We start from the raw sequence: 25,680 nt of genomic DNA, 5'->3' as shown, positions 1-25,680 counted from the left end.
GTGTCGAAAAAAAATTTTTTTAAAGGTTGTTGGGGGGAGGGGGCGGGAGACTTGCCGAGACGGGTAACCGCGGGGAGAGAGAGCAGCGGCACGCTCCATGGAACGTGCTCTGGCAAGGACGGTGTGGATAGTGGTAAGGGGATATCCACGAAAGATGAAGTGGCGAGCCATGAGTCGTGACTGAGTTACACGTGTGATAAGAAGCTTGCTTCCCAACCTTGTGGTTTTTTTGTTTGGTCCACTGAGCTGCACCTTCTGCAAGTATCTTCCACTATAGTTCCGGGCAGACCATAGACTCGAGTGGATTTTGTAGACGTAAGCAATAAGTCATGTGTGTGTACATATATATCGGTGTGACTTACTTCCCTTTATGACGAGTTATCTCCCTTGTTATATTGTTGTTATATATTCGCTACAAGCTTGAGTAGCAACTCCACCGTTACTAAGTAAAACGGAATCTTAGAATTGATATTCTAATATTTAAAAATTTAATTGTTAATACTTAATTACAGAAAATTAATGCCCAGAGTTATTAGTTATTCCACAATTAAGACTCAACTGAAGTTAAAGGAACTGACATTATATCAACTTTCTGTAGGGAACTCATAACAGGAAGTAAATTGCAAGAAATTGCTAATAATTTTTATCAACCCATAAAAGCAAGGACTCTTTAAGTAGATTCCAATACTAATTTTAAAATTTATTTACATTTTATTATAACATTTGCTTTCTTCATAATGCAGTAGAATTTATACGGAACTATCACTTTCTGGGTATTTGTTTCATATAAAGTTCTGCTTTAAATTTATTTTAATTTTTGAATGTCTTACAAAATGCCTCGCGGAAGACCTTCAAACCCCAAGACTATATGCGCAGACATTGTTGATGACGAAAAAATTAGGCAAGAGTCATGGACATTTTATGACCTCTTCAAACAAATCTCCACAAATGATATAGCAATTACATGGTTGGCGAAATATAAACTTATAAGCAATTCTGTTATATGTTCTGTTTGTGGGAACCCTTGTACAATTAACGTCATCAAGAGAAGTATTGATGGAATACGATGGCGATGTCCCCAGCATAACTTCTCACGATCAATCCGCAAAGGATCCTTCTTTGAGAAAAGTCACCTCTCGCTCACAACATTCATATGGCTTATGTATATGTGGTCAAGAGATTACCAACATACTGAAATGACACACGAGACAAACGTCAATAAAAATTCAACGACTGATATGTTTCGCCTCATCCGAGAACTACTGGAACGGTTCCTGGAAGACCACCCGACTGAATTAGGTGACGACCCACCCGAGATTGGTGGGTTCGATCTACAGACAGGTGAACCAAAAGTCGTTGAAATAGATGTCACCAAATGTGTTAAATCTAAGCGTAATGAGAAAAAACACAAGAAAGAATTTTGGATTTTTGGTGGAATTGAACGCGGAACTGATAAATGTTTTCTGGTGCCTATTGAGTATCAAAATAAAGAAGCTTTCGAAGCTGCAATTATCCGATGGATTTTACCAGGTATGGTGAATAAATAAAGTTTGTAGTCTTCTCTTATCGGTGCTCCTCCTCAGATTATTAAACCTCGAGTACGATATTTTCCCGTCTGACGTTTTACTTCCGCTTCGGCTTTTTGTTTAAATTCTGAATACGTTTCCATGGTAACATTTTATCAATATTTGTGTTCCTTGTCTCTGTCATTACGATCTCATTTGAATTTTTGGCGTTTCAATAGTGTGTTGTTCATTCTGCTGTAGGCTTTGTTTCTTCATAGATTTCTCAATACTGTATATTATTTAACGAAATTTTGCAGAGACTTAATTTTCGAAGGTGTAGGTAACGAATATGTTGACAGAATTAAAAAAAAAAAAAGGACTTTTATTCGGAAATAAAAGAAATTGTCATTTGAACGGTATTTCTATAAAATTTCATCAATATATATCCGTTTACCTGAAAGTTGTGAGGGAAAAATCGGATCTTGTGAATTTTCCCTTTGCGCAATTTTTGTTTTTATATTCGTCTTCTACACTTTTTTTTTAAAATCTATTAACCTGTTTCTTTTTTTTTTTCTGTTTTGGTGATCGGGAGTTAAACTATATATTAACCAGAAATTCATGCTCTTTTAACTATTCAACAAGAGCATTTCAGATTTCATTTTGATAATGAATAGTACCTTATCAGAATAACATCATAGATTTCTTTGATGTTGTGCAATGACCCTGGAAATGTTATTGAATTGTTTAAAAGTTATGAAATTCTTACTGAGTTAAAGAATAGATAATTAAAAAGAATGTCATGATCATAGTCATCATCAACTCCCTTAGAAATGTATCGCAGCATTTAAAAGAAAAATGTGAATTATCAAGAAAGTTATGAGGAAATAAAATCGGGCTTGGGATACTGTCATTGCCCTTCCCAACATACCTACACATGTGCCCCCGCCCCCGGATTCGTTTCTTCAATGCTTTCAGAGAAACGGGTAGGGGTGGGGCACAATAAGGAGTTTTTACTGTTAAAAAATATTTTTTATTAATTTTCACTGCCCAACAAAAACTATATCAACTAAGCAAAAGACCTTCTGTAAATGCATTAAAAACATTATAACATGAACTGACCACTATTTCAGAAAATTATCGCTGGTCTCTGAACATATAAAATACAAATTTAGCTAGGGCAAAATGAGTGAACCTAGATAAGGTCAATATGCTGCATTAATTCTCCAGAATAGCATATGAAAACAGACTTATACACATTGATATTCATCTCTAGACTTCAGAAATGCAACATAAATCTAAAATACCTAGATTAAATGAAAGAGGTTTAAGAAAAAATAACATGAGATGAAATTAATGACTCAAATAATAAAAAAAAAAACTCAATATAAAATATTCTTTATTGTTTCTTCACAATCTGCTGGAGTGGCTTTCTTCCTGATATATTTATGCTCCATGATGCAGTTAAAGAAAGAAATTATTGAAATTAGTCATTTTTTTTTTTTTTTTCATTTTATCTAGTTTCAGCTCATGTGCTGTGGCCATGCTGGGGCACCACCATTGCTCATTTTAGCAACACTTTCGACATCATTTTTTTCAAACTGGAAAATTATCAGATTAGACATTGGTGTGGAAAAAAAATTGACTTGGAATCCAACAGAGAAAAGAATATAGATTGTTAAACAGCAAAAATTATTCAGATATTTTATTAGCAGCCTCAATTACAATTGGGTCAAATTTGAGGAAATATTTCTAGAAATAAAAGTCCTGTCACCTGACTATGTTTCAGACTCTCGCAACTTCAATAACAACAACAGTTATGGTGACCAGTCTTTACTCCCAAAGATGATGCAACAGTACAAAATGACGATGCAATACTTGCAATGTAACAATTCCAAATAACTGGAGAGAAAATAAAAAAACTAGAAATTACCCATTTTGCCCCCCCTTTTTTTTTTGTTGTTGTCAATATTCTATTAATAACTGCCAGATAGTATAGATTATGATCATATTGGAATTTAATGCAACAAGATAACAAAAAGTGATTGCAGCGCACACATGCATCACATAATTTTGACTTTTATTTTGTATATACGTGATGTGTGTGTGTGTGCTGACCATTTTTTTGTTTTTTGCACATTAAATTCCTATATAATTGTAATCAACAAAATCGGAAAAAATTTCATTGAAAATTACCCATTTTCACAGGAAACAATATCAAGGCATGTAAATTATTTGAAACTCCTCTCCAACCCTTGCAAAAGAGTGTTCACATCAAATACCGAAATAATCAAAATCTATACTTTCTGAAAAGAGTTTGTAGAAAATCCTACTGTGGACAAAACATTTTGACAATGTCTGTGTATAAAATATTTTGACAATGTCTGTGTATAAAATATTTTTAGTGAATTTAACATTTTCATTATTGGGATACCTCTTGTATATATTACTTCATTCGTGACAGACTATTCAATAATAAAATTCTTTTTTAAAGTAGTTGTAAGAAAATAATCATTCAAGTATTTTCTGAAATGATTGAATGGAAGAAACTGAAGTGGATAGTCTCTGTGAATTGTTTAGGTTTCTTGTGTATTTGGTGAGAGAAAAGTAAAAACAGTGATAGAAAGAAAGAAAGATAGATAGATAGATTTCTTCATTGGCCACACAGGGCTGAACACAGAGGGGACAAAATACAAAGCAGAGCTTTTCTTTTTGGAAAGGAAAAAAAAAAATGGGAGGGTAGAATTTTGATCAAAAGGGATCGTGGAAAAAAAAAATGGGTGAGGAAGCCAATCAGTAGGAATTGTGTATCACAGAAATGTCATAGTGTAAAATGGGAAACAGTTTAGGTTTATCCATGGAAAGAAAAGCCTACAGAAAAGACCACGGTAACCTTGGGCAATAATGTCAGGCAAAAAACACATTACAGTAAGTGACTCTTTTTTTCCTTTCTTTTTCTGGTTCATCGGATTATGCTCAAGGTGGCTCCATCATTCACATGTGCCATCCTTTTTCACCCATCTTTTTTTGAAACATTCACTAGACAAAACTTCCCTCTCTACTCTCACCTTCCTCTTCAAGTGATACTGGAAGAAGTTGATGAGAGATTCACCAGAGAGGAAAGTGTTTGTCTCTAGACCTTTCAGACATGTCCACCATACACATTCTTTCGCCATAGCCACAAGTACGATGAAAATGGCTCTTCCTTCCAGTTTCAAGGAAGGAGGCGCAACAATATTCATGATAGACTCAGTTGATAAACTGACTCATCCCACATGTGATAGCAGTCGTTCGACATAGGCCCATAGGTCGGAAATGGTTGGACACTGTATGAGTGCATGCAGAATGGTTTCGTTGCACTGACCGCATCTTGGGTAGGTCGGCCCCGTGTTTCTCGAGCCATGCCTGTAGAGCTTATCACAAATGGGTAGCCCTTCTCGATAGCACTGCCAGGCCAGGGATCTCTAGAAGTTGTCCATAGGCCCCGGCCTGAAAGTCGTCTTGAACAGGCAGGTCCTTGTCGACACCCAGGTTCGCTCCGAGATCGTCGTCGTACCTCCCCTCCACTAATCCCCTATAGAATGCTTTGGTTGTGTTGCAGTTGCTCAAGATTGACCCCGAATGGCATAGTTGCTCAAGAGTAATGCGAGATAAGTACATGGTATTTCATACTGTAGAGAAAGTAACTTATTGAAGTTTAATAGAGAAAAATGAATATTTATTCATAAGTTATTTTAAGAGAAGTTTAAACAATGGTGATTCATTTTCTTTCTATTTTGTAACAAATGTGCTTTTAGAAGAAGAAACATTCTGTTTTTGAAAGTGGTAACTTAATGCCCTTAATAACAGTGTTGAGAGATATGTGTGTGTGTGTGTCTGTCTGTGTACATACATACACACATGCACATACATACAGAAGATGGGAGAGAGAGGGGGGAAGTTCCGGACCAAACCAGAACCTATGTTACAGACATACATATTTGACAATAAGTTATTGTAATGATTATATCTCTGTCTGTCTATCTATGCATGCATGTATCTATCTAGCCATTCATACATCTATCAATCAATCAATCAATCAGGATTAAGAGTCCTTTCCAAGCCATAAGCTCATAAAACCAGTTTCGCAGGAAACTAGAATGAGAAAAATGGCTAAATTGAAATCTAATTACTATGATATGACTCAAGTGGAATTGGCTATTTTGAAGAATTGAATCATCTGACAACATTGACATTGATTCTCACTTCACTTAGCCTTGCCATTCTGCAACAAAGGCTACTGCTAACATGACTTCATATTTTCAATTATTTTTAGTGGAATCATCACAGTGTAGTGATAAGTATTCTACAACGAAAGTTCATGACCAAGATTTGATTCTTTATCAGAATAGTTTTCATTTTTTGTACTTTCGGTAAATGTATGAATGTTGCAATCTCTCGTTTCTCATAAATAATAAAGATTCATTGTAGTTCTTTTTCTTATAGGTACCCATATTGTATCTGATATATGGGCTGAATATCTTCAAATTGACCAGATCCAACAAGGTATATATACTCATGAATATGTAGATTACAATGAGCCAGAAGATATAGAAATTCACATGAAAAACATAGACAGGATGTGGCTAAGAGTAAAAAAACATTGTCAACGAAAGCGAAGGACATTTTTATTTCAGTCTTTATTAACAGAAATGATGTGGCGATCTCACTTTAAGAATAATGATAAATTTGCTGCCCTAATTTATTGTATCAAACACTTGTATAAAGTTTAATAAAATTGTTATATTTTTATTTGTACTTCACTGTTAAGCCTAACTCAGTATATAGAACCTTGGCTTTAGGTAGGAATGCTGTTGTGGTTTATATATGAAAACTCTTCAATTATAAATATCATATGATTGTCTTATTTTCACCTAAAATGAAATGTTCCTTTTAGGTTGTTCCTCGCTCTAACAACAGTGATGGCCCCCAAGGTCCAATTATCTCTCCTACATTATTCTACTTTCATTTTTAATCATACTCTCATAAGCTAAAGTCACAACTTTCAAAAATGAGTTAACATGTAAGATTACTTATGTGTGAGCTCAGAGAATATATAAATGATATCAGAGATGATTTTTATTACTTCAGAAATCTGAGAGAAAAGCATAACCCAATTCAGGAGTAACATGTTGAGCAAATGAGCTGCTTCAACTTCCTGAAGGTTTATATACTAAACAACTTTTACTGCTGTTGTAGTTTTTGTAGTTTGGAAAACAAAAAAGCTTAACGGAAGTATTTTCTTTTCTTCAAAGTTTAATTGAATTCTGTAATCATGAGTCAAAGATATTTTGCCATTGCATAGACTGTCAAAATCAACAAATATCTGGTAACAGATCACTGATTAAGCAATTAAAATTAATGATTTCAAAAATTTTCCTCTGGCATCTTCTACTTGGAGAACATACTGTTAAATGGAGCTACATTGCAGAGTGGATTTTGTCTAGCCCACCAGTTGTGTCCCTACAGATTTGTTAGTCACTGTCTTTTCTATATCAGCAGAGGTAAAATTTTTCTAAGCATGCCATTGATATTGGATACTTGCTACTGATGATGTGCAAAGACACAGAAATCCAGATTTAGCAATTCATACTTTGCTGCTGAATGTTTTTCCACAGCAACTGAAGCATTTCTGTGCTTTTTAGCACTATATGTCTATACAAGAAGCTTTCTGATTATGAAGTCTGTAGTTTCATGGTTTTCTACAGTATATCCACATTAAGTAATGTGGTGTGTGTGGGTGGGGAGCACAATGAGTAATGTGGTGTGTGTGTGTGTGTGTGTGGGTGGGGAGCACAATGAGTAACATTTACTGTATTTTTGACTTTGAGAAAAAAAAATTTTTACAAATGTTCACTACCTTACAAAAACTACATTAACTAAGCAAATGCATTAAAACCCTTATATACCCCTGGTTGCATTTTATATAACCAATTCCTAAGACTTCATTTTTTTATGGGCATATATGGGGCCATCTACCTGAAGGGGTTTGTGTTTTAAGTAGGAAGGTAGATAAAACACAAACCCCTTCAGGTAGATGGCCCTGCTCAGTATGTAGAAAAGGAGTAGGTAGTAACTCTATAAGATGTACCCGGTGCAAGCTATGGACACATAAGAGGTGCAGCAACATCAAAGGCAGGTTAACTAGCAAGTTAGTTTTTGTTTGTGGCAGATGTTCAGGTGCAATAAAGACTGTAAACAAACAGGAAACAACTTCTATCTCATTCCAGGGTGAAAAACTAGAGGTAGTCGATAGCTTCCGCTATCTGGGCGACCAAGTTAGTAGTGGGGGTGGGTGCGCTGAAAGTGTAGCTGCTAGAATAAGAATAGCCTGGGCAAAGTTTAGAGAGCTCTTACCCCTGCTGGCGACAAAGGGACTCTCACTCAGAGTAAAAGGCAGACTGTATGACGCATGCGTACAAATAGCCATGCTACATGGCAGTGAAACATGGGCTGTAACTGCTGAGGACATACGTAAGCTCGCAAGGAATGAAGCCAGTATGCTCCGTTGGATGTGTAATGTCAATGTGAATACCCGTCAGAGTGTAAGTATCTTGAGAGAAAAGCTGAACATTAGAAGCATCAGTTGTGGCGTGCAAGAGAGACGATTGCGCTGGTATGGACATGTGGTGAGAATGGATGAGGATAGCTGCGTGAAAAAGTGCCACACCCTAACAGCTGAGGGAACCCGTGGAAGAGGTAGGCCCAGGAAGACCTGGGCTGAGGTGGTGAGGCAAGACCTTTGTACATTGGGCCTCACCGAGGCGATGACTACTGACCGAGACCTTTGGAAATGTGCTGTGCATGAGAAGACCCGGCAAGCCAAGTAAGATCGTTGCCAGTGCCCCTGGACTGGTTCTTGTGCGGGTGGCACATGAGATGCACCATTTTGAGCGTGGCCGTTGCCAGTACCGCCTGACTGGCTCCCGTAGGATTTTCGAGCGAGATTGTTGCCAGTGCCCCTGGACTGGCTTGTGCGGGTGGCACATAAGACACCATTTCGAGCGTGGCCGTTTTTGTGCGGGTGACACGTAAAAGCACCCACTACACTCTCTGAGTGGTTGGCGTTAGGAAGGGCATCCAGCTGTAGAAACTCTGCCAAGTCGGACTGGAGCCTGGTGTTGCCATCCGGTTTCACCGGTCCTCAGTCAAATCGTCCAACCCATGCTGGCGTGGAAAGCGGACGTTAAACAATGATGATGATGATGGGTTAAAAATACTATGAGATTTTCAGAAAACTATTTCCATTCTCTTTGAGCATATAAAGGACAAATTTAGCTGGGGCAAAATGAATAAGACAAAATAAGAAAAATTTGTTGCTTCCATTCTCCAGAATTGCATTTGAAAAAAAAATCCTAGACATCACAAACATTAGAAAAGCAACAAAAATTTCAAATATCTAGGTCAAATGAAATTGGATCATGAAAAAATAGCACACGATATGAAATTAACACAACTCGACTAAATTCCAAAATTCAACATAAGATATATCCTATATAACTTCTTCATGATCTGCTGGAGTGGCTCTCTCCTCAATATATTTATGCACCATGCAGTTAAATACAAGATATTGAAATTAGTGATTTCTCATTTTGTCCCATTTTGGACGTTGTTTTTTGAAAACTGGAAATTATCAAATTAGACATTAGTGTTGGAAAAAATTGACTTGGAATCCAGCAGAGAAAAGAATATAGATTGTTAAACATAAGAAAATATGCAGATATTTTATTAGCAACCTCAATTACAATTGGATCAAAGTTGAGGGAAAATTTTCTTGAAAAAAAAAAAAATAAATAAAGTACCTGTCTCCTGACTATGTTTCAAACTCTCTCAACTTCAACAACAACAACTATGGTGACTGATTTTTATTCCCAATGATGATACAACAGTACAAAATAATGATTCAATACTTGCAATGTAATGGTTTCAAACAGGTAGGGAAAAATAATAAATAAGAAATTACATTAATTTGCCTAAGTTACCAATTTTGTCCCCTTCCCCTATACACAATACTATTCTGAACCAAACCTGCTTCGATCGCTAATAACGAAGATATATATCTTGGAAAAATTGCGAAATAATCTGCAACAATCTTCTGCTTCTCAGCACGAACTTCGTAAAATTTCTTCGGCACAGAATTCTAAGTAGAGAGTCGAAACATGAATAGTCATATTAATATTTCCCCTTCTGCTTACAAACGATATCGTTTCACATAAGAGAAACATTAGTTTCAAATTTTGGCACAAGGCCTGCAGTTTCGGTGGGAGGAGGTAAGTCGATTACATTGACACCCCCACCCTGCTTAACTGGTACTTATTTTATCGACCCCGAAAGGATGAAAGGCAAAGTCGACCTCGGCAGAACGTAAAGACGGACAAAATGCCGCTAATCATTTCCTGTGGCGTACTAACGATTATTTAAATTAATAAAAAATGAAATAAATCTTTAACGCTATCCGACTTTTTGTTTCTGCTTCTCATGCCAAATGTTTCATTTAACAGTTTAACAATTTAATTTATCCAGAAACCTTTTGAGAAATATATGTTTCCTTATTTTTTTGTGTTATATGTTTTACTTTAATAACGCGGTCATTTGCAAGATTCCGTCGAAGAGTACTGGTCTCTCAGTTTTCTCGCCAGTTATCTATATCACACTCGCACATACAATCACACACACAAACACACACGCATACACGACGGCTTCCTTCAGTTTCTGTTTATCACTCAATGCTTTGTTCGGTTTGGTGCAATAGCAGAAGACACTTGTCCAGGGTGGAATGCTGTGAGACCGAACCCAAAACAGTGTGGTTGGGAAGCAAACTTCTTACCACACTGATACACTTAGCTAAAGTCATATAAACAAAACTTTGAAAAGGAAATTTTATTTAAGAACGAACAACTTTAGCGGAAAATTATGTACACAAACAAAAAAGAATTGTACTTCAACGTAATGAATACAAGTTGTTGTAAGGTTCTATATAAACAATGGGTTATATTATGCGAGATGAAAAAGGGGGACAGGGGATATATTGCAACTATAATATAATTACTATTCCTTTTTGTTGTTTTTTCTTTTTTTTAGTGAAACATCACTTTTCTTTTTTTTTTTTAGTGAAACATCACTTTTATTTTTTTGTCTTGAAAATGATATTTAAGGAAAAATTTGGTTTCTTCGTATGATTACTTAATCATAATCAGACATTTCAATTTTCTTCTTTCTCTTCTTCCTTTTGTAATCTAAAGATCATAGAAAGGAGAATAAGATTAATTTATTTAATGACATTTAAAGCCGTTAATTCTTTACAAAATAAGCTGGCTAAGGTGATTAGGCTCAGGTTTTGCATTCAATCACTAGGACAGCATAGTTGTCATCCACATTTTCATGCTTAGATTTACTGATAAAACTGTCCGATGAACGGGAAGATGAAACTCCGAGTAACAGTTTTTTGTTATATTTCTGCTACTTTTAAATAAAGCATATTACTCTACCTCTGGTAGTTGAGTACTCTTTTTTTCCACATTGTTGCACATTTATGTGCTTACTCTGGTATATATATATATATATATATATATATATATATATATATATATATATATATATATATATATATATATATATATATATACATCCAAAGTTTTAAATTTAAATTTAAGAGAGAGATTTGACGCTAATATTCATTATTATTGTATTATTATTATTATTACAATAATAATGAATATTAGCGTCAAATCTCTCTCTTAAATTTAAATTTAAAACTTTGGATATATATAAACAAGGAGAACGATCCCTAAGAAATCTAATATAGACTTTTTTGCGGTGAAATCTCTTGCTATATTGGTAACGATTACATGGTTTTCTATGAAAAATTATATATATATATATATATATATATATATATATATATATATATGTATATATACGATGAGCTTCTGTTCAGTTTCTGTCTACCAAATCAACTCACAAGGCTTTGGTCAGCCTAAGGCACTTGCCCAAGGTGCCATGCAGTGAGACCGAACCCAGGACAATGTGATTGGGAAGCAAGCTTCTTAACAACACAGCTAAGCCTGCACCTATAGCATCCACAGCATAAAGTGTCTTGCTATACGTTTTTAACACCTAGATGTAAATGGATACCACAAATCACACTTGACAACAAGATCGATGTGATTGATATCAATATTACTAGCTTATCATTTAGAGATCTAAAATACTTTTGATCATAAAATAACCAAGGGTATATTTGAGTTGAACATGACTTATATGGACTCTTCACAGTCACAAAAGAGGGATCACAGTATGAGTGTTCTCATCACAATTCTTGTCAGAAATTTTCTGTAAATTGTGATAAAACTAGTGACTAAAGAAACACAAGTATAAGAAGAATGTTGTGTGTTTGTTTACAGTGAGTACAGCATACAATGCACTATGTTGTATGACTTACCATATTTTCCAGCATACAAGTCAAACTTTTAGACAAAAATTTACAGTAAAAGAAAAATAGATCAACTCAATCACCAAGATGACTTAAGAGGACCAAAAATTCCATGAAAAATGCAACAGGATTTAGGAAAATAGTGATATTTGAATATTTGCACTACATGTTTACACTATACACTACATCAATTTGTATGCTGGAAAATACAGAACAAAAGTAGCTTCTGTAGAAAATATTTTGCTTTGATTTTTTTTCAGTAAAAAGAAACTTACCCAAATATTTGCGGTATGAAATCATTAATACCATTTCAGCAGCAAAAATGAGATTTAAAATGACTGCCAAAATTATGGTAAATAGCCAGTAGGCAGAAGGAACCACCAAGCCAAAAACTCGCAAGTCTAAAAGGGAGAAATAATAAAAACAAAGTAAAGACCTTTAAAAATTGTTAAGGGAACATTTTGCTTTTACTGAGATTTATTTCTCATTGTTAGAATTGTCAGGTATGAATTTCTTTTATTTTAATATTTTCATTTAGCCTCAGAACAGCTCTGATCAAACAGACCTACGCTCAAAGCTGTTCTAGGCATGTCCATCTAATATTGTCATTTCAATGTGTTATTTATTTATTTATTTTTCTAGAAAACATACATTATATTTTGTGGGAGACTTAGCTGCTTTTATTCCCAACATGTCAAATAACTACACAGACTTCCAAGTTGGCTTAAATGTCACCACCACCACCACTGCAACTGCTGCTGCAGTCACTGCCCCTAACCACCATCATCATTGTTTTCGTCATTATCATCCATCAATCATCATCATGTGGTAGAATCTGTCTTCTCTAGTTACAGAATTTTGCTATTTGCTATGTGGTTGTTTGTCATTGTGTGCAGACAATTCGCTGATTGGACAATAAGTCAACATGCGGAAGTGTCTATCATGGAGTTCATCAAAATAGAACAAGGAGGCAGAAAGCTTCTATACAAAGGGTACGCCTATATTATTGATAGAACCAAAAAAGAAAAGACTTATTGGAGATGTGCAAATCGTAAACTGCGCAGTGCTAGACTGACAACGATTGATGATGAAATTAGCACAACCCCTTCTGAACACGTACATCCACCATAATTGTATGTGGTATCTTTATTTCTATATGTAAGACAAACAAAACTTCTTGTGCTTTTTTCATATGCCAACCTATTGTACATAATATCTTTTTATAAATAAATTATTTTTATTTGTAAGTCTAATAAAATTTTTCCATCATTTTTACTTTGTTTTTAAAAATTGTTGACAAATTGCCCTTTTGGCAAATTGTCCAGTTGGTCAACTGTCCTGTCGGCCAACTGTCTATCGATGAATTGCCCATCTACTGTTTGTCATCAACTGCCTAAGCTTCTATCGCTTGTGAGCAGCTTTCATTAATTCTTCTCATGTCTTCCTTGAATTTTCTTCTTCTGCAGATTCCTTACATCTGGATAACTTGACATTTATTTACCTATCTGCCATCCTTCATGCACATCAAATTTCTGTACCAGTGCAGTCTTCCCTTTTGCACACAACTGATTCATCTTAAATGGTGTGTGTGTGTGTGTGTGTGTGTGTGCGTGCGCGCGCGCGCGCGTCCATTCTCTCAGTGTATTTGTGCTCTGGCATTCAGGCACGCTAACATTACAGCATTACACACAACCATCAGAACATGTTTACTTCATTGCTTTATTTCTATCCATCCTTAACGCATCCCCCACATTCAATATCTATGTTTTGTCTCTCCCCCCCCCATATGACATCACATATTGTGCACAGCCATCACACGTCAGTCCCTCACTTACAAAATCTTCTTGCTGGCAGCAGAGGTAATAGCTCCCTGAACTTCCCACCCTTTTTCTTACTCAGGCTACTGTTTTTCAAACACCTAACTCCACTACTGATTACATCTAAGTGATTTAATTAGATGAGGAGGCACATGCATGGCTATGTGGTTAGGAAGCTTGCTACCCAAATATGTGGCCTCAGGTTTTGTAATCCTGAATACATTGCCTGTGAAAGAAAAATGATAGGATGTTTATAGTAGAAATGCCTTTTGACAAGAGGTGACCCAAAGCTAAATAACAACAATTCTAAGCAGTTATACTGTTCTAACTTCTAGGGCTTGAGAGAGAACTTCTGCATAGTTTGCTCTTCAAAGTGGAAGCCAAATCCACTTCAATAAATTATTTACTGTCTTTCAAGCAAACATGTCTTATGTCTGCTTATTTCAAGCAAACAGTCACATGTCTGCTTATTCAAGGCTGATTGGCTTAAATAACAACAGCTTAGTATCTTAGTGTCTTAAGTTCTTATTCTTAGTACATAGTTTTCCTGATAGAAATGAGTTGGACATGATCAGAGCAATATTCAAATGATAATGTTTATCCAGAACTTAGCGGATATTTTATATCAGTGTGTACTTAGAACAGGTGATTTGATAGATCAATATTATGATAATAATAACAACAACAACAATAATAATAATAATAATAATAATATAAATCTATAATAATGAAAGCAAAATTCTGTCTGTCCTTCTGGGACCTCTTTATCTCAGTCTACATTTGCTCTACATAGACATATTATAGCTTTTTGGAATCAGGATGATCCCAGGATTGAAAATCTGCCCTTCATTTGATTCTTGAACATCCAGCATTGGGATCTGATTTAAAAGCTGATTCATGCCATCTTGGTTGGCATTTGTCAGATGACGTCAGAGATCAAGGGGGAGATAAATGACATTCACTCGAGATAAGAACTTTGGGACAAATTGGCCAACAGTTGGAATTCAACTTGGGACTGGAACAATAGAATGATTGCATTACAGAATTAATTCTCATCTGTCTTTAACTTCTGATCAAACTCCACCAAGGCATATAGTCATTATAAACATATTATAGTCATGCTATTTAGCTCTCTTTAGTTTTGGGCTGCAAGTACTTGTACTTTGGAGTAAAGATTATTTGCCAACATAACATGGCAGTCCTGGTTTAGGATGAATGTTGCTGTAATTTAGCTCCAGGAGACATCGTCTCCAGCTGGCTATATGACACAATCTGTGTCCTTATATTTTCAAGCAAGGGAATCTAGCACCCAACTCAGCTCAAAACAATATCTGTGTATCGCGATTTCTGGGTTATTTCCCTTCACAAATCGGGTCGTATAGCCAGCTGGAGACGATGTCTCCTGGGGCTAAATTACAGCAACATTCATCCTAAACCAAGACTGACATGTTATGTTGGCAAATAATCTTTACTCCAAAGTACTGTTGTTGAATATCTCTCGTTATGAGATTAACAAATAATAATTTTCTAATTTATAGATCAGTGACTAGTTGTCACTTTAAAAACTATATATTTCGAATGGGGATGTGCTGATGAAGGGTAATAACCCAGAAATCTTTACTCCATAATAAATATAACAATAAATAAAGTGGTTGGTATTAGGAAAGGTATCCAGCCATAAAAGCCATTCCAAAACAGACAGTGGAGCTTGTGAAGACCTCTGGTTTGCCAACTCCTGTCAAGCCATCCAACTCCTGTCAAGCCGTCTAACTCCCGTCAAGCTATCCAACTTATGTCAAGCCATCCAACTTCTGTCAAGCTGTCCAACTCCTGGCAAGTCGTCCAACTCCTGGCAAGTCGTCCAACTCCTGTCAAGCCGTCCAACTCCTGTCAAGCCGTCCAACTCCTGTCAAGCCGTCCAACTCCCGTCAAGCTATCCAACTCCTGTCAAGCCATCCAACCCATGTCAGCATGGAAAACAGATGTTAAATGATGATGACGATGATGAGGATAATAAATATAACAAATATGATAAATTCAAATGTGTCAGATAATTTATAGTATGGTGATATTGCAGTAGTGAAACATCCATTGACATAACAGTATAAATTGAGAAATAAAATAGAATTAAATGTAGAAGGAATAACATATTAGATATAGTACGACAATTAAAAAAAGGTTCTACTCACTGTCATGATCTTGAATCATATTAGCGAATTTGTCATTAAAGAAAGCTATTACTTCCATTAAACCAAAAATAAATGCAGATAAGGAAGATATAAGGGTTGAATACAAGAATATCTGGAAAGAGCTAAAATGATAAGAAAAATACTAATATACTTCAAAATAATAATTTTTGAAACGGTTTCATGTAAATAATTTGATCTAATAGAAAATAGATACCACTTTAAATAATTGAGTATGCAGTTGTATGTATGTATGTATGGCTGTCTAGTGAAGAATTCCACTTTGTTACCATGTGAATTTGGGCTCAATTACATTGCAGGGAAATTTGTAGAAGAAGCCTTCTACTATGACATTGGGTTGATTAGTACCTAGTGAGTGAATAATTTGTCATATAGGAGTAGCTGTATGGTAAGAAGCAACTTGGGCTAGTGTCTTCTACTTTAGCCTTGGGCCGACCAGAGCCTTGTGAGTGGATTTGGTAGATGGAAACTGAAAGAAGCCCATCGTATATATGTGTATATATATATATATATGTTGTTAGTTATATAAATTTTAAATTTTTCATTCATTTATTTAAGTATTATTATTTCATTCATGCTTTCGTATTCTATTCTCTATTTTAACGTTCTTTTTTAACGTAGTATTTTCGCGCGAACTCTTGCTTAAAACGTTATAGCTATTAGATAACGTCTTAGTTTTTCAGTTTGAATTACGGAAAAATTTGGATAAGTACTGTTTTCACTTTGCTAAAGATTTTCTACTATTTGAAAATAATATGTATTCTTGTTTTTATACTATTCATTTGGTTCTTTATAGATTATTTTAATAGATAACTTATTTAACACTATATTATTTAGAAGTTATAGTTTCATTTCAACATAATATTAGAACTTCGATTGGAATAGTGTTGATATATTTTCGATTATTTTTGATTAATATTATTTGATTAATTATTAATCTTTATAGTTTATAATATCGTTAAAGTTTTTTTAAAATCAAAACTTTGTATATATATATAAAGTTTAACCTTTTATTCTTAATAATTTTTTCTTTCCTAATTTTTTCATTCATAATTTTTTCCATTCATAATTTTTTCATTCATATTTTTTATTATTACGTTTGTAGAAATAAATAATCTTGTATTTTTCTATTATTCAATTGATCTTTAATCATAATTAAATAAACGTCTTTAGCTTTAAATAGTATAGCTTTAACTATTACACCGGTTAAATATGTACTAATTTTATCTTCATTATTATTTTAAACTTAAACTTCGTTCAACTTGTATTTAAAACAATGATAATTTAAAACAATGATAATTTAGGTAAGATGTTTTTTGTATATAATATACATGTTATTATTATGGATGAAGGGACGATTATTGAATGGTTATTATTTTGATATTATGATATTTTTTAAATAATTTTTCTATCTTTATATAATAAGTATATCATATTAATTCATTTGGTACTTATTGTTAGTTGAGATATATATCTAATTATTTTTCTACTTACGATCTGACGAGTAGCTATATTTTTGAATAGAACTTATTTTAGATAATTTCAATTGATTTTAATCGATTTAAATTTCTTTTCTATTTGAAAATTGGTTATGAAACACGTGTAATCTTTTTATTATATTTATCTTATGATATTTACTTTACTTTATATTATACTCATTTATTGTGCTTTTAATTATTAATTTTTCTATATGTGATAGTGGATTTTCATCGATGAGTTCTTGAAAATTGGTTATTTTCCCTAAAACTATATATATTTTATATATACTTTATCTATAAGGCTCAATTTAATTTTTTATAAATTGATTTTAATTGAGTTTTTTACCTGTAATTTTGGATTTTGTCCCTAATAATATTATTATATATATATATATATATATATATATATATAATAATAATAATATTAGGGACAAAATCCAAAATTACAGGTAAAAAATTCAATTAAAATCAATTTATAAAAAATTAAAATTAAATTGAGCCTTATAGATAAAGTATATATAAAATATATAGTTTTAGGGAAAATAACCAATTTTCAAGAACTCATCGATGAAAATCCACTATCACATATAGAAAAATTAATAATTAAAAGCACAATAAATGAGTATAATATAAAGTAAAGTAAATATCATAAGATAAATATATTATATATTTATCTTATGAATTTTTCTATATGTGATAGTGGATTTTCATCGATGAGTTCTTGAAAATTGGTTATTTTCCCTAAAACTATATATATATATATATATATATATATATATATATATATATATATAAAGTAAAAAGTAAAAGAGTCAAAAGGAAGAGTAAGTACGGTTAGGCAGCTTTTTAATTGCTACAGATGTTTTACTTTTTACTTTCACACATGAGGAATACCTAAGACTAGAATTGGTAGCATAACATAAGAATACTACAGGCTATTTGGGAACTCTAAGAGTGAACGAGCTCTATTTGTACTCTTATACATTCTTAACAGGACACACCTCTGTCACACCTGCCCCTTCATCACCAACACTACCTCTGTCACAGGGTCGAACCTACACACTCTTCACATTCCACACAGTTTCACCTGCACCTCCTCCAACCTAATTTACTGCATCAGATGCAACCTATGCAATAAATTATACAGGGGGCAGAAGGGGCCGCCGTCTGGCCGACCGTTTCACCGAACACCTAATGGACGTTCGGCTAGGTTCGGACTCCCCCGTCGCCCGTCACTTCCACTTGGCCAACTACTCCCCCTCTAACATCTCCGTTTTTGGCCTCGCCCTGCACCATTGGGTCCACTCCCTCGCGACTCCACTTGGAACAGCGCTATATTTTTAACCTTAGATCATCTTTCCCCTTCAGACTCAACACAGCCCCCTCCTCCTTATGACTCGCCCCTTTACGACAATGCAACACTTTATTTATTTATTTTTTAATTTTTAATTTTAATTTTTTTTATTATTATTATTATTAATTTTTTTTTACCCCACCCCCCTCATCCACTTTACATTATATCCATTATTCACTTTTTTATTACAATCACTACAATTTTCCACAATTTATTTCATCTCTTCCTACACGCACACATACCCACACACAAAAAATACACGCACCCATACACACACGTGTATGCACACCTACCCCCCAACACACCACACACACACAACACACATGCATGCACTTACATGCTCAGATTCGCCCACACACTTATACAAACGCACATACACACGCACACTTGCGCATACACACACACACACACCCAAGCATACACACCCTTGCACACATAACCCATATATACCCCCATTCACACATACCTCCCATACACCTAACACACACCTTACATATATACCGCCCACACACATGACAAACATACATACACGCCCTCACACACACATAGACGAACGCACATATATACACACACACACGCACAGTGGTAGAGACACACACCTTACACAGCCCTACACACACACACCCATATATACGTGCACGCCTACATACACGTACACACACAGCCGCATACATATGCACACACACACACACACACAGGAGTGCACACACAAAATAACACACATACCTGGCACACATCCTTATGCTCTCACACACATACGCACACACACACATAAACACACACACACCTCTCACATACACAATACTCACACACTCACATAAACACGCATACAACTACACACACAAGGGGCATAAATGACACACGCACATGCACGCACGTACGTAAGCAAACACATGCACACACACACACACACGCAAACATACACGATATACACATACATGCACACACAAAAAATATACACACACGCACACGGACACACACATACAGACACACATAAACACACACGCACACGTACCTAACACTCACAATCCCACACACACACGCACATCCACACACACACACACACCCACATACACATACACCTCTCACCAACACAACACACTCACACAGAGACGCATACAATCACACACACATGGGCATAAACAACACACGCACTTACAGAAGCAAACGCACGCACACACACGTACACAGCAACGCACATATACACAAACACACACGCACGCACAAAAACATACACATACACACACGCGCACGTACAAAATACACACACACATGCACACGTATCCAACACCTACAACCCCACACAAACACACACAAAAACTGCCTGCTGACCTTCCACTGACCATTGTCCCTAAGCACCCACTAACTATTCCTGCTACTAATTCCTTCCACTCCGTCACACACACACACAAACACACACATACACACTAACAGATAAACAACCAAACCACGCACATACACACACACATACACACGCACACACACATTCTGTTATTACACACACCCTTGCAGACTCTCGCGCACGCACAGATATTCACCTCCCTTTTTCACTCTCCTGTCTTAGAAAGAACTTTTCCTCCACCACCTCCTCTTCCGGTCTTTCCACAATGTAACCTCGTGGGCATCGGTGCCATTTTTCTCTTCCTCCGTTTTTCCATTCTTTGAACTTTCCGTCTTTCCGACGAAGGGCTCCACCTGAAACGTCATACTCTCTCTCATTCCTTTCCCGAGCGTCCAATAACACTATCCGTATCACGTCCTCACTTTTTTGTTATTGTTTTTTTTTAACCTATATATATATATATATATATATATATATATATATAGGTATATATAGTATTTGTGTGCGTCTGTGTTTGTCCCCCACCACCACCATTGCTTAACAACTGATGTTGGTGTGTTTATGTCCCCGTAAGTTAGCAGTTCAGCAAAAGAGACTGATAGAATAAGTACCAGGCTTACAAAGAATAAGTCCTGGGGTTGATTTGTTCGACTAAATGCTGTGGTCCAGCATGGCCACAGTCAAATGACTGAAACAAGTAAATACATACATACATACATACATACATACATATATATATATATATATATAAGGGCGGTGCTCCAGCATGGCTGCAGTCAAATGACTGAAACAAGTAAAAGAATAAAAGAATATATCTTTTATCTTTTACTTGTTTCAGTCATTAGACTGTGGCCTTGTTGGAACACTGCCTTCAAGAATTTTTAGTCAAATGAATTGTCCTCAGTATCTATATATGTATATATATATATATATATATATATATATATATTGTATGATACAAATACGATGATATTTTTTCAAATGCAGAGTTGTCGTTAGAACAGCAAAAATACTGGGTAAATTACTTACAAGGTGAAAAAGTTTGTCAACAGTCAGCTGTAGGATTCGAACCCATATTCTCAAAGACTCAGGCTGAGTGCTAATTAGTTTTAGCTTTATAGAACAACCATGTATGCATAAATGTAAGCAAGCAAATTTTTGTTTTTTTTTATTAGAAGCATCGAAATGAATATTGTACAGTACAAATAAGAAGATGATATTTTTTTGAATGCAGAGTTGCCATCAGAACAGCAGAAATTCTGGGTAAATTACCCTTACAATATACATTTCAAAACTTCTAATAAAAAAACAAATATTTGTTAGTTTACATTTACACACACATGGTTGTTCTATAAAGCTAAACTATTTAGTGTCTAATTTGGTGGTTGAATTTGTCAGCGGCAGTTTAGCTTAATGATAAAGCACTCAACCTGAGTCTTTGAGGGATATGGGTTTGAGTCCATGGCTGGTTGTTGACAAATCTTTCTGCCTTGTAAGGGTAATTTACCCTGTGTTTCTGCTGTTCTAATGGCAACAATACATTCGAAAAAGTATCATCTTCTTATTTGTATTGTACAATACATATTTCAATGCTTCTAATAAAAAAAACATTTGTTCACATTTATACACACATGGCTGATATGTATATAGGTGCAGGCATGGCTGTGTGGTAAGAAGCTTGCTTCTCAACCACATGGTTCCAGGTTCAGTCTCATTGTGTGGCACCTTGAGCAAGTGTCTTCTACAATAGCCTCAGGCACACCATAGCCTTGTGAGTGGATTTGGTAGATGGAAACTGAAAGAAGCCCATTCATCATCATCATCGTCATCGTTTAACATCCGCTTTCCATGCTAGCAAGGGTTGGACGATTTGACTGAGGACTAGTGAACCAGATGGCTACACCAGGCTTCAATCTGATTTGGCAGACTTTCTACAGCTGGATGCCCTTCCTAACACTAACCACTCCGAGAGTGTAGTGGGTGCTTTTACGTGCCACCGGCACGAAGGCTAGTCAGGAGGTACTGGCAACAGCCATGCTCGAAATGGTGTATTTTATGTGCCACCTGCACAGGAGCCAGTCCAGCGGCACTGGCAACGAACTCACTCGAATGTCTTTTCATGTGCCACTGGCACAAGTGCCAGGAAGGCGACGTTGGTAACGATCACGCTTGTATATATATATATATATATATATATGTGTGTGTATGTCTTTGTGTTTGTGCTTCTTCCTCACTGCTGCTTGATGATCCGTGTTGGTGTGTTTATGTCCCCATAACTTAGTGGTTTGGCAAAAGAGTCTGATAAAATAAGTACTAGACTTAAAAAGATGTTCTGGGGTCAATTTGTGTGACTAAAACCCTTCAAGGTGGTGCCCCAGCATAGCTGCAGTCAAATAACTGAAATAAGTAAAAGATAAAAAATATATGTACACACACACGCACACATACACACACTCACTCACAGGCGCACACACTCACACATGCACACACACACAACACTAGAAACCATTTTATACTAGTTTTTCCCCTATTATCAAATAACTGAGGTTTGAACTTACATCATATTCTTTTTCCCTATACAGTTATTTAGCCATGGACAATGATGGTCAAATTCTGATATACATTTGTTGCAGTCACTACAATGCCTGGAATCTGAATGGCTGCAATATAAAGGTTGATAACAAAATGTGAATATCTTGTGTGACACATGAAACAATCAAGAAGAAAGAAAATACATAATGGTGGTGGCGGTGGTGGTGGGTTTGGTGGCGGCGGCGGCAGTGGCAGCGATGATGACGACGACTTCAGGAACTTATAACTCTTGAGTAAGGCTAGTTGGCAATAGGATTAAATTTATTTTGTATTTCTGCTTGTTTGGTAAATGATTTTATCTAAGGCACTGAGTTGTAACTAATAATTACATTGAGAAAGACTCATGGTAGACTCTTAAAACACACTTATACAGCTATACATGCCTTTGTTTTATTTTGTAATATTATTATGTTATTATACAGTATTATACATTAATAAAATTTTCTCATCATTTACAACCTGGTCACTGATATTTGTGCACTCCTCTGAAATACAGTAGAATAATAGAATAATGTCCATATCATAACCCTTTAGCATTTAAACAGCCTGCATCCAGCCTAAATATCCTTTTTTCTATGTCCAGATCCGGCCTCATACACTGACCCTACAGTATCATTCTAAAAATAAACAAATGCATCATCAAAATTTCACAGCTATGAGATAAATCAAGATTAATTCAAAATAATGTGAATACATAAACATTGTATATTGACAGAGTAATCTGAAGGCTAAAACGTTAAATAACTTCTCCACATTGTAATTGTTTTGTTTGTTATGATATATTTTTATGTATATAACATTGACAAGTTAACAGAAATGGTGATACATAATGCCTTGCAACATTTTCGTATTCTTTCATTTTTTTACTTGTTTCAATCATCTGACCATGGCCATGCTGGGGCATCACCTTGAAGAAGTTTTAGTTGAATGAATTGATCCCAGTACTTATATTTTTTTAAAGCTTAGTGCTTATTCTATCACTATCTTTTGCTGAACTGCTAAGCTATGGGCACATACACACACCAATACCAGTTGTCAAGCAGTGGCAGGAGACAAAGACAGACACACTCACACTCACACACACACACACACACACACACACACACATGATGGGTTTCTTTCAGTTTCTGTTTACAAAATCCACTCACAAGGCTTCAATCAGCTCGAGGCTATTGTAGAAGACATTTGCCCAAGGTGCCATGCAGCGGGACTAAACCCAGAACCATGTGGTTTGAAGGCAAGCTTCTTACCACATGGTCATGCTTGCATCTATGTAATTTATTTATTTCATTGTTGTACAGTATTAAAGTTATCTTACTGTATTTAGTTTCATTCTTGTGTTCTGTGTTTCAACACAGGACGACTCTATTTTCTATACTTTAACCATTTTTTAAATTATCAGCATGCAGTAGACTATCATTTACAATTATCATACAGTATTTTTTTTTTGGTTTTTGTCATGTTCTTATGTTCTGTGTTTTAATACAAGATGACTTTATCTTAAATCATGTAACCGATTAAATCATGTCACCTATAATGATGGAATTAATATATTTATATACTTATGTAAATTATGAAATTTAAATTTAAAAGATAATACTATAAATTCATCCATACCAATGAAATTCTATCATATTTCAGTCTTTCAATTGCTCATGGAGACCAATCAAAGATGGAATATATACTTTAAAAAAACAAAATCCGTCATTGTAGATATAGATGTTGTCATTGAAAAATACACTAACTTAAATACATTATGTTGATTTAACTACGTTTCACCTACAATGTTGGAGCCCTTCCTAATGCCAACAACTTTACAGTGTGTACTGGGTGCTTTTTTTTCAGTCCAGCAATAATTACTTGTGCCAATATATTATGAAAAAAAATCACCCAGCACACATTGTAAAGTGGTTGGTGTTAGGAAGGGCATCCAGCCACAGAAAGCATGCCAAAGTTAACTTTTGGGGTTCAGCACAGTGCTGCAGTTCACTAAATCTTATCAAACCATCCAACCCATGTCAGGATGGATAACTGATGTTAAATGATGTTGACAGTGATGAAAGTATAAAATTTAAGTTAAAAAAAGAGCCATAAATAATATTCATGCAAATATAATTCTGTTCCATTTCAGTCTTTCAACAATTGATGGAAACCAATGAAAGATATTGAATTTTTTTAAGGAGTCAATGGAAACTAACTTTTTAAAAAATCCATCACTCTAGATACAGATATTGTCATTAACCCTTTAATGTTCAGATTACTCTGTTAAATGTAATGCCTTTTCACTCAAGTTGTTTTGAATTAATCATGCATTATTTCATAGCTTTGAAATCTCAATGATGTGAATATTTATTTTTAGAATGTCAATGTAGGTTAGGTGTGAGAGGCTAGATATGGCTAGTTCAAATATAAAACATGTAAAATATTTGGGCCGGATGTGGCTGGTTTAAACACTAAAGGGTTAAAGAATGTATTTAATATAATAACTGAAATACTTACACAAATGCAGTACATATGTTGCAGTATGTTATATTGGCTCCTGATAAAGCCAGTCGTTTCTGAACATTTTCTTCTACTGGATCAATGTATGTAACAGTTAGAAAGCTTCCAAGAAACACTCCAAAACTTATGATAAACAGCTGAGAAAGCAGTTAAGAAATAACCTCATAAAAACATACAGGAATATACATTCTACCATGATAAGTTAGTTTGGTGAGTTGTATAGTTAGGAAGTTTGCTTGCCAATCACATGATGTCAGGTTCAGTTCCACTGCATAAAGCAAGCGTCAAGGCTGGCCAAAGGCATCTGGAATGGATTTGACTGATGGAAACTGAAAGAAGTTTATAATATATAACTTATGGCAGCATGGAAAACAGATGTTAAATGATGATGATAATGGTAGTCTTGTTTCTACTC

The 25,680-nt window shown here is 35.1% G+C and overlaps 2 protein-coding genes across 4 annotated transcripts in view; one reads left to right on the top strand and one right to left on the bottom strand.

The window, feature by feature from the left end:
• Positions 1-389: 389 nt before the first annotated feature.
• On the top strand, positions 390-6,299 carry LOC106879049 (uncharacterized). Its single transcript, XM_014928471.3, has 2 exons — positions 390-1,530; positions 5,988-6,299. The coding sequence occupies exons 1-2, from the start codon at positions 822-824 to the stop codon at positions 6,272-6,274; spliced, it is 996 nt and encodes a 331-aa protein (XP_014783957.1). The 5' UTR covers positions 390-821; the 3' UTR covers positions 6,275-6,299.
• A 3,092-nt stretch (positions 6,300-9,391) lies between these two features.
• LOC106879045 (uncharacterized) overlaps positions 9,392-25,680 on the bottom strand; it is a 43,571-nt gene continuing 27,282 nt past the window's right edge. For all 3 annotated transcript variants that reach the window (XM_089355349.1, XM_089355350.1, XM_089355351.1), the window contains exons 3-7: positions 25,263-25,402; positions 22,730-22,831; positions 15,980-16,101; positions 12,249-12,374; positions 9,392-10,777 (exon numbers count right to left, since the gene is read on the bottom strand). In XM_089355349.1, the coding sequence (XP_089211475.1) occupies positions 10,725-10,777; positions 12,249-12,374; positions 15,980-16,101; positions 22,730-22,831; positions 25,263-25,402 (543 nt within the window). In that variant the 3' untranslated portion in view covers positions 9,392-10,724. The remainder of the gene's footprint in view (positions 10,778-12,248; positions 12,375-15,979; positions 16,102-22,729; positions 22,832-25,262; positions 25,403-25,680) is intronic.

The sequence above is a fragment of the Octopus bimaculoides genome, chromosome 7, assembly GCF_046866305.1.
Source record: "Octopus bimaculoides isolate indiv1 chromosome 7, ASM4686630v1, whole genome shotgun sequence".
Lineage (NCBI taxonomy): Eukaryota > Metazoa > Mollusca > Cephalopoda > Octopoda > Octopodidae > Octopus > Octopus bimaculoides.
This window is presented reverse-complemented; position numbering and strand designations above follow the sequence as displayed.